Source organism: Antechinus flavipes, chromosome 3 (assembly GCF_016432865.1).
Source record: "Antechinus flavipes isolate AdamAnt ecotype Samford, QLD, Australia chromosome 3, AdamAnt_v2, whole genome shotgun sequence".
Lineage (NCBI taxonomy): Eukaryota > Metazoa > Chordata > Mammalia > Dasyuromorphia > Dasyuridae > Antechinus > Antechinus flavipes.
In genome coordinates this window covers 474281721-474292593 of record NC_067400.1, presented here as the reverse complement: position 1 = coordinate 474292593, position 10873 = coordinate 474281721, and the positions used below count along the sequence as shown (strand labels likewise).

Here is a 10873-nt window from a genome sequence, read left to right as displayed (position 1 = left end):
TGTCAAGAAAGATTAAAAAAAAAAAACACTCAGAAGAAAACAAAGTCAAAGCTCCTAGAGCCAAAGCCTACAAGAAAAATAAGAACTGAGCTCAGGCCATGGAAGAGCTTCAAAAGGATTTTGAAAATCAAGTAAGGAAGACAGAAGATAAGGAAAAGAGTTGAGAGTGGTGCAAAAAGAAATACAAAAAGCTAATGAGGAAAATGCCTTAAAAACAAAATTGGCCAATTGTGAAAGGAGCTCACTGAGGAAAATAATTCCTGAAAAATTAGAATTGAATAAATGTAAACTAAGGACTTTATGAAAAATCAAGATTCAATAAGGCAAAAAAATAAAACAAAAGGAAAAGGGGAAAGAAAAGGAAAAGGAATAGGGGAAGGAAAAGGAAAAAGGGAAGGGAAAGGGAAAGGAAAAGGGGAAGAGAAAAGGAAAGGAAAAGGAGAAGGGAAAAGGAAAGGGAAAGGAAAAGGAAAAGGGAAGGGAAAGGGAAAGGAAAAGAAGAAGGGAAAAGGAAAGGAAAAGGGGAAGGGAAAAGGAAAGGGGAAGGGAAAAGGAAAGGGAAAGGAAAAGGAAAAGGAAAGGGAAAGGGAAAGGAAAAGAGAAAGGGAAAAGGAAGGAAAGGGAAAGGAAGAAGGGAAGGGAAGGGAAGGGAAGGAAAGGGAAGGGAAGGGAAGAGAAGGGAAGGGAAGGGAAAGGAAATAACTCACTTGAAAAACAATTGACTTGGAAAATAGATCCAGAAGAGAGAACTTAAAAGTTATTGGCCTACCTGGTCTACCTACATGGTTATTCCATGATCAAAAAAAAAAGAACTTGAACATCATCTTTCAAGAAATTATCAAGAAAAACTGTCCTGATGTTATAGAACCAGAGGGTAAAATAGAAATTGAAAGAATCCACCCATCACCTACTGAAAGAGATCCCCAAATGAAACCTCCCAGGAATATTACAGTCAAATTCTAGAACTCCCAGGACAAGTAGAAAATATTGCAAGCATTCAGAAAGAAACAATTCAAGTATAGAGTGGAGCCACCATCAGGATAATACAAGATTTAGCAGCTTCTATATTAAAGAATCAGAGGGTTTAAAAATTATATCATAAGGGACTTATTTAATAAGGTTTATCATTCCTACATAGGAGGATGACACTTGTAACTCATTAGAACTTTTTCACTAATATGGCAGTTTGAAGGAATATTTATAGACATAGAGGACATAGGTGTGAGTTGAACATAAAGGGATAATATCTTTTAAAATATCTTTTAAAATCTTTTTAAAAATTATGGAAGAAATGGAAAGTGAAAATGGAATGATGTAAATTATCTGCCATAAAAAAGAAACAATAAAAGCTTTTGCAGTGTTAGGGGAAGAGGGAGAGGAGGAGTAAATGAATCTTGCTCTCATCAGAACTGGCTCAGAGGAAATAACATACATATTCAATATGGGTATAGAAATCTATCTTACCCTGCAGAAAAATAATAGGAAAATGGGATATGGGAAGGGGTTTGGTGATTTTAAAAAAGGCATATTGGGGGGAAGGGAGTGGTCAGTAGCAAAACATTTTTGAGAATGGGCAGGGTGAAAGCAGAGAGAGAAAAGAATATATGGAGGAAAACACAGTTAGCAACAATAATTGTCAAAAGAATTCTGAAGGAAGTTTCTCTGATAAGGCCTTATTATTTACCAAACATAGAACTGAGACAAATTTATAAAATATAGGAGCTATGTTCTAATTGATAAATGATCAAAAGACAGATATGATCTGTATCCAAAGGGCTATAAATCATCTGCTCTGATTGTTGGGAGTAAGTTGGGAACAAGTTAAGTACAAAATTTTTGAAATCAGTTGTTATAGGAAATGAGATAAGGAGATACTAGAAATAAAAGGATGGAGGAGTGAATAGGCTCATGGGATCATAGATCTAGAATTGGAAGGGAACTTAGAAAGTATTCTGTCCATCCTCCTCATTTACAGATAAGGAAACTGAAGTCCAAAGGAGTTAATGATTAGGACATCCAGACAGTCAATAACCCAAGATTTGAACTCAAGTACTATGATACTTGCATGTTTGAGTCTCAAGTATTTCCTTCTATAATATGACTTTCTGTTTTGTTAAATAACCTGAAGAAAACAAAATTTTACAAGGATTAAAAAATGTTCAGGAGAAAAAGAATGTTTAAATTTCCTATAAGGTGCCATTTAAAATATTGATATTAGTAGATGTGAAAGATTGTTCTTCCTATTTGATAGGTAAAGATGGAGTAAGGAAATGCCATTTGTCATTATCAATCATAACAATTTACATGTAATATTTTTAAGTACTTATATGTAATATTTTAAGATTTGTGAAGAATATACACACACCCATACAGACACATACACATACACATTTCATCTCATTTCATCTTCATAGTAAGATAGGTGCTATTACCTTCATTTTACAGATGATGAAATTGAGGTTGCGAGAGATTAGGTTACTTGCCAATGTTCCCAAATCCATTAAGTAGATTCAAACCTAGATTATCCTACCTCCAAGGCCAGTGCTCTTATAGCTACATTACACTGCCTCATACACTTCTGTACTGTCTCCTTGGAATAAGTAGTTAAAAGAGATATACTTGCATTAATGCTGGAGGTTTGCCTTAGTGTTAACATATGTAATAAGAATTCACTGGCACTTAGCTTTTCTGGATGTGTCTCCCCTCCCCACCCCCTCCACGTCTTTAAACAGAAATACATCTGGTCAGCAAGGCAAGTTAAAGAGTCTAACTTCAAGGGGCCCAGATTCCATGGTTGGAATTTTTAAGTTCTTAGATAATCAGGAAATTGTGTTAGGCAAGCTGGGATCAGTTAAGTCCCAAGGCCAGAGCCTACCTCATGTTGGCAAGGAGGCACTAGTAAGCAGGATGGATCAATAAATTGTCAGAAAAGCAAGATACATTCATCTAGGCCAATCCGGTCTGGGGAGACCTGTCTTAGGTAAAATCATACCATCTTGTGGTTTGGGGAAAAGAAATTGCATCAGGAAAAAGGAAAATACCTGTCACATATCGCTTATCACATACCACCCCTTGGTGGCAAAATTAGAAGGATTTCTAGAGGATTTTTCATCATTTAAATTTTTATAGTGCTTTTATTGAAATCATCTTGGCATGTGAAGTAAAAGGGGAAGAGGAAAAAAATGTAAAGGAAAAGCAGTCAGATATCCTGAACCTTTCTTTAAACTTTTGCAGACTCACTTCTCACAGTCTCCTCCATATGGTGAATGCTGCCTAATCTCTGCAGAGGGTCCCCTAATGGAGTGTGATGACAAGGAAGCAGAGCAGCACCAGGAACACCGTTGGCATCTCCAGTACGGTGGCAGATTTCTTCTCCCAGTATGCGCCTATGAGCAACAGTTATTCCAGGAACATCAGGACCATAGCAGAGATACTTCTAGTACAACTACTCTTCATCACCAATCAAAGTTGATTCCAAGGCTCTCCCTCTACCACTGCTTACTCTTTTTCCTTGGACCACACACCAAAACCTGTTCCTCCCTGAGAACCATAAAAAGAGATCATAAAATCTTTGTCCCCTTAGAGAGGCAGGGAAGGGACTTGTCTCTTCTTCCACAATCTAGTAATTTATAAACCCCCAAACCCCAGCTTCTGGAATAAGAACTCACTATTTGACAAAAATTGCTGGGAAAACTGGAAAATAATATATAAGAAATTGGCATAGACCTATGTCTCACACCCTATACCAAAATAAGGTCAAAATGGGTACATGATTTGGGCATAAAGGATGATACAATAGACAGATTAGGAGAACAAGGGATAGTTTACCTATCAGCTCTTTGGAGAAGGGAGGAATTTATGACCAAAAGAAGAACTAGAGCACATTATGAAAGGCAAAATGGACAACTTTGATTACATTAAAAAGTTTTTGCACAAACAAAACCAACAGAAACAAGATTAAAAGAGAAATACAAAGCTGGGAAAAAATCTTTACAGCCAGTGTTTCTGATAAAGGTCTCATTTCTAAAATATATAAAAAACTGGGTCAAATTTGTAAGAATACAAGTCATTCCCCAATTGATAAATGATCAAAGGATATGAACAGTTTTCAAATTAAAACCATTTTTAATTATATGAACAAATGCTCTAAATCACTATTGATTAGAGAGATGCAAATTAAAACAACTTTGAAGTACCATCTCACAGCTCTCTGATTGGCTAAGATGACAGGGAAATATAAATGTTGGGAAGACTGGGATACTAATGCATTGTTGGTGGAGTTGTAAAATGATCCAATTATTCTGGAGAGCAATCTGGAACTATGCTTAAAAGACTATAAAACTGTGCATATTCTTTGATTACCCAAGGAAATCATAAAGGAGAGAAAAGGACCCCCCTGTACAAAAATGTTTATAGCAGCTTTTTGTGGTAGAGAATTGGAAAATGAGTGAATGCCCATTGCAGGGGTCCAGCCTCTGCAGGGAGTTCAAGGGGCTGAGCAGGAAAAATAGGATCAGCGTCAAAAGAAGACAGGAGTTGTGGGGCTTCTTTCAGGCTCCTTAGGGCTTTATTTTTATACTGTATCATGATCATATACTTTTCTTTAGGTCAACATAGTCTTCAAACATGTGTCTGACATTGACCTTTATATGCTACTCCATTTGACATTTAATATTTGAGTAAGTTTTTTATGGTTGTGTTAACTACTTGTTAATTAAAGTGTTAATTAATTACTCAAAGCCAATAATGAAAAGATAAATGTTATACAAAATTAAATGTCAATGAATTTTGTTAGTTTACTTGTGTCTTCTTTGTCAATTCTATGGATTGTTTGATTCCTCTATTTCCCTGACTTTAAACTGTGTACATAGGCATTTAGGACAATTCCTAGTTATACTTTAACCATCTTTTGGTTCCTAGGTATACTGAACTTTTCTGAGTCTAAGTTGATAAATACCAAGAAATCTTGGACCTTTGGATTCTCTCCGATAGAGACAATGCTTTCTATGGTGTTCTCTCCTTTATCATTTGTCTCAGTGAGAGATTAGTTTTATTAGGACAGAATATGCATATGGAATCATTTCTAGTTAACTTGCCCAAATTCCCCTTGTCACCAGATTTTTTTAGATAATGTTTAGTGCTGTAATCAAGCCAATTATAAATAATATAGGAAATAGTAGTCCACTAATGAGAATCAGAAGGAAATGTTGTTCCTAATGAATGCTGTGCACATTTGATTTCAGTGCTGGGCTTTGCCAATCAACTTAGAGATTGCGGCTCTCAACAGCCCATCAATTAGGGAATGGATGAACAAGTTGTGGTATATGAAGGGAATAGCATATTATTGTTTTATAAAAATGATGAACAAGCTGATTTTAGAAAGTCCTAGAAAGATTTATAGGAACTGATGTTGAGTGAAACAAGCAGAACCAGGAATACATTGTACACAATAACAGTAAGAATGTACAATGATCAACTATGAAAGGCTTGGTTCTTCTCAGCAGTTTAGTGATGCGAAGCAATTCCAATAGACTTTGAACAGAAAATGACATCTGCATCCAGAAAAAGATCTAAGGAGACTGAGTATGAAGCAACACATATGTTCACTTCTTTTTTCTCTTTTAATCTCTTCCTGATTTTTCTCTCCCAACATGATTCATAAAACAATATGTATTAAAAAATAAACTTACCACAATAAAAAAGAAAAAAATCTCTTTTGGGTTACATGCTTATTAGTGATTTGTTAGATCAAAGGGTTTGCATGCTTTTTATAGCCCTCTGGGCATAGATACAGAATAATTGGATCTGTTCACTATTTTCTATAATGCATCAATCTCTCATTTTTTCCTGCATTCTCTCCAATATTTATCATTTATCATTTTCTGGTCTCATTGGCCAAACTAAGATGTATAATCGTTTCAATTTGAATTTCTTCAATCAACAGAAATTAGGGTTTGTTTTTTTCCCATATGACTATATTTGAATATTTCATTGGAAAACTTCACATCTTTTGATCATTTTTGATCACTGGGGAATTTATTTCTTTTAAGTTTAACTCAGTTCTCTATATATTTGAGAAAAGAGGACTGTTATAACAGAGAAACTTGCTTGGGTTTGTTTTTTTCCCCACATTTACTATTGCTAACTATATTTCCCTTTTTTGTTTTCTCCACACCCATTTATTCTATTCTCTTTCATCCTGCCTCTCAAAAATGTTTTGCTTCTGACAACCACCCCTGCTCCAATATGCTATCTTTTCTATCACTCTCCCACCTTTTCATATCCCCTTCCCCTTCTACTTTTCTGAAGGGTAAAATAGATTTCTATACCCATATTGAGTGTTTGTTACTTCCTCTTTGAGCCAGTTCGGATGAGAATAAGATTCACTTACTTGCGCACCTCTCTCCCTCTTTTCCCTTCCACTGAAAAACTTTTCTTGCCTCTTTTATGACAGGGAACATGCCTTTCCACCTCTCCCTTTCCCCTTCTCCCAGTACATTCCTCTCACCCCTTAATTTTATTATTTTAGATGTGATTCCTTCATATTCAACTCACACCTGTGCCCTATGTAAACTCTAATTTGCCCTATTGATGAGAAAGTTCTTAAGAGTTACATTATCCTCCTTCCCTTCCCTAATTACCTCCTTATATTTCTCCTGTGATCTGTATTTGAAAGTCAAACTTTTTTTCAACTCTGGTCTTTTCATCACGAAAGATTGAGTCCTCTGTTTCATTGAATGTGTAACTTTACCCTTGAAGGGTTATATTCAGCTTAGCTGAATTGGTGATTCTTGGTTATAATCTTAGCTCCTTTACTCTTCAGAATTTGATATTCCAAGCCCTCCAATTTTTTAATGTAGAAGCTACTAAATCTTATATTATCTTGACTGTGGCTCCATTATACTTGAATTGTTTGTTTCTGGATGCTTTTTTTTCCTTTGACCTATAAGTTCCAGAATTTGACGATAATAGTCCTGAGAGTTTTTATTTTAGGATTTCTTTCAGGAGGTGATTAGTGGATTCTTTCAATTTCTAGAATATCAAAAGTTTTCCTTGATAATTTTTTGCAAGATGATATCTGTTCTTTTTTTGTTCATGGCTTTCAGATAGAGCAAAAAATTTTAAATTACCGCTCCTGGATCTATTTTCTAAGTCAATTATTTTTCAGGATATGTGTGTATAATGGTTCTGGGAGATTTGAAATTCTACTTCAAAAGATTCCTGGATTATTAGTTGCCTGAGTTTACATATGTATACATCTGAAGCTATATTAAACTTTAACAACAATTTTCCTATCTGTTCCCTCTGACAAAGATAAGTAACATATCTGATCTCCCCTTGTTCCCTGATCTGTATCTAGATTTTTCTGTTTCCACTTCACTAGAGAAATAGGCTACATTTGAATTGCTAGTGCTCTCTCTAGCATGTCATATCCTAGCCCTTCCTTCTTACACACACACACACACACACACACACACACACACACACACACACACACCCTGAATTATATACATACATACAATTATACATATATGGAATCATTTGTTAAATTCTAGCCAGGTTTGTTTTTAATTTATAAAAAATGCTCTCTTGCCAGACAGAAGTTATATAGCCATTTGATTTGTTTTACCTTCCTCATTTCCATTTAGAAAAACTTAACACTTGGATCATTTCTCAGAAATCTGATCCTAACAGTATTGCTGTCTTAAGTTTCTGATTACATAAAGCAAGGTGCTTTATGTACATTTCCCTTGTTTCACAGACATATCCTTTAATCTTCCAGGGCAATCCTTCACCAATAAGAATGACTAAATGCTCAATCTTGTGCTTATCATTTAATTCTTTTATCTAGCCTTGGATCTTTTATAAATTCAGTTCCATTTTTACGCACCTCTACACTACCTCAAGCTTAGACCTGCTAATAAGCCATTCTAACATTTCAGAAAATACCCTTAACTCTTAAGTCACTCTCCCCACAAGCTCTAGCTCAGTGCTAGTTCCTTATCTTATCATACCTCATCTCAACTGGGTTTGGTTCCCTGAAATTCTCACATACCCAATCATAATTCCACTAAATGACACCTCTCAATTTTCCAGTTTACAAATAACTTTTTTAAAAAATATGCTCTTTTCAGAAAAAGATGAAAAACGTGGGAACTAAATGATAAAAATGTTGAATATACCAAAATATATTTTAGCAACACTTGTAGTAGCCTAAAACTGGAACCAAATGTGGATACCTATCAATTGGGGAGCAGCTTAAACCACAGGACATGAATGTAATATAATATCATGGCATATGGCATAATAATATTACATCAATTATATTAATGTACAAATAAAGAATCCTGAGAAACCTAGAAAGATAAATTTATTTGAGCATTTGGAAGGGATTTATATTATATAGTATTAACATTCTAATAAGGAGAGGAAAAATACATTTCTTCAGAAACTCAATGTCATCAAAGAGTATTGAAGGAAGTATATAAAACAGAGTTCCCAAGGGTAGCCTGGTGAGGTAGGATTGGAATTTGATATTTCTCATAGCTGAGATATATGTAAGAAGAGTATAGAACAAATGGAAGTGGATGAGGGGAATAAGATCCAGATGAACCTCATTCTAACCTGAAACCAACAGATAGAATTTGTGGTGGAACTATAATAAATTCAAGGTAGCTGGTGGTACAGTAACAAGAATTGAGCCTAAAGTCAGGTAGATTTGAATTCAAATCCTACCTATTATAACATTTACTAGTACTGGGATATTAGGCAAATCACTTAACTTCTATTTGCCTCAGTTTCCTCAGCTGTAAAATACTTTCCTCTATGAATTGTTGTGAGAATTAAGTGAATTAATATTTGTAAAAACCACTAAGCATAGTACCTGACACAATGTCTACATATAAATGTTTACTCTCCTTCCCTTCCATTCAACAGGCCAATATGCAAGCATGAATGAGCAGGAGAAGAGTTAAGAAGGAGGATAATACTGGAAAGGGAATAGTCACAAGCAAAATAAACCTTCTCATCCTGAAGCAGCATTTAAAGTACAAGGGGAAGGAAGTGGAATAGGGAGAATGGAAGAAAAATAAAGAATAAGAATCTAAGGAGGTGACTCTGATTACCTGTTAAGACCTAGGAATGGCTGAACAAAGTATGGGGTGTGACTCTTTTAGCCTCCTTCAAAGCTGAGGACTAATTCTAGTACCATTTTCTAGACAGGCCTTTCTGACCCCCTAACCTCTTAGTATCTCCCCCCATTAGCTTACATGTAATGTAATGCCTGATATATAGAAGTTTTACATATGGCTTGATGACCAATTGAAATAGGTGTTAGTTTGCTTTACTTAACAGTTTTACTTTGTTATAAGTAAACTGGATGTGGGCAGACAGTAAATACCATTATTGGAAAATAACTAGTTAAAAAACATCAATTAAATAATTTTTTGAAAGACAGGGAATTCAAGATCAAAAACTACCACCAAATCAGTATTTACCATAAGAAAATGCATTCACACAAATTCCAAAGCAAACAACAAGGCATATGTTATTAACAACACATTTAATTATATATTACACTTTAAAAATTTTTTTAAAAGAGCATTGTCAGGCAGCAATAGAGACTCAGGAAGGAAGCATGAGACAGCCAGTATTAATAAAATATTTTGTAACTTCAGGTCAATAAGTATAAGATCAATCCTTGCTGGATAGGCTGCTCCTTGGCCCTGTGCCTCCCACTTTCTTCCATATTCCAAGACCAGAAGTGATAGCAGTACCACTAACATGGAATAAAGTTCAGGACCTGACACAATATAGCAAAAGCAGTATAAATGGTGGTGTTACCCTGGAGTCTGCTCACTTTTTCTGGGCCACTGTTTGAAAAGAGGAGCAAAAACTACAGATTAAGTCTAGAGACTTAGCAATAACTTGCACCGTGTTTAAAGTCCTACCCACTATTTTATAGTATAGGCAGTTTCCAACTTTTATCTCATTCAGGAAATCCACAGTAGTCCTTCCATTACCTATATTTTCTGCAGCCATATATTCTTTCCCTCTCCATTATAGTTATAAAAAAATCTGTACTAACTTGCTGGGATACCAGCTATTCCCTTAAAAGAGAATATGTGATCTATTTAAGGGCTAAAGCCCAAGTTTCTGTTTTGAGAAAAAGGTGCAATAATAGCATCTTTAAAAAAAAACACAACACAATAAGTTATATAAAATTATTTTCTGGACACAAAATGTCACCCTAAACCTGGTATCGAATCCACCCGTCACATAAGTGACTAAGGAATACCATGGGAGGCTAAAATCTATTACTGAAGAACTCCACATACAAGGTAAGGCTTGCTCACAGAGCCTGCATACTCTAAAGTCAGTAAGTCTCTCCTCCAACTTGACTTCAGTCAATACCAAGAAAGAAAATTCTGGTCTGTATGACACAGTAATGAACTGCCTTCCCCTAGATTAATCCACAAAGCAGGCTCAGGAGTGAGCCAGAGCCCTTTTTAGTATTTTTCACTGGATCCTGTGACTACAGAATCTAGTTTACTGACATCATCCCACTATCTGGTCTCTCTCTCCTTAAGAAGGAGAGTTTGCAGGTGTGATGTAGCCCCTATTTGCTTCAGCTGGGAGAACAGACCCCAAAACAGTCCTTGAGAAGCCATCTTCTTTCCCCTTCCATGTTCACTGCTGTTCAGGCACCTGTTTGGGGGATGGGGCTGTGGTCACGACAACAGTAGAGACAGCTTTAGAAGATCCAGAAGCTGTTCCCTGTTGGAGGTGGGAAGCCGGGACTGTCTGGATGCGCACCTGTTTACAAAAAGATAGTGTAAGGTGCTGAAAGAACACACAGGATTCAACAATCAAG

The 10873-nt window shown here is 35.7% G+C and overlaps 1 protein-coding gene across 4 annotated transcripts in view; it reads right to left on the bottom strand.

Moving 5' to 3' along the window:
• Positions 1-9543: 9543 nt before the first annotated feature.
• Positions 9544-10873, bottom strand: part of NFRKB (nuclear factor related to kappaB binding protein) — a 40640-nt gene continuing 39310 nt past the window's right edge. For all 4 annotated transcript variants that reach the window (XM_051986679.1, XM_051986681.1, XM_051986680.1 and 1 more), the window contains exon 27: positions 9544-10815. In XM_051986679.1, the coding sequence (XP_051842639.1) occupies positions 10690-10815 (126 nt within the window). In that variant the 3' untranslated portion in view covers positions 9544-10689. The remainder of the gene's footprint in view (positions 10816-10873) is intronic.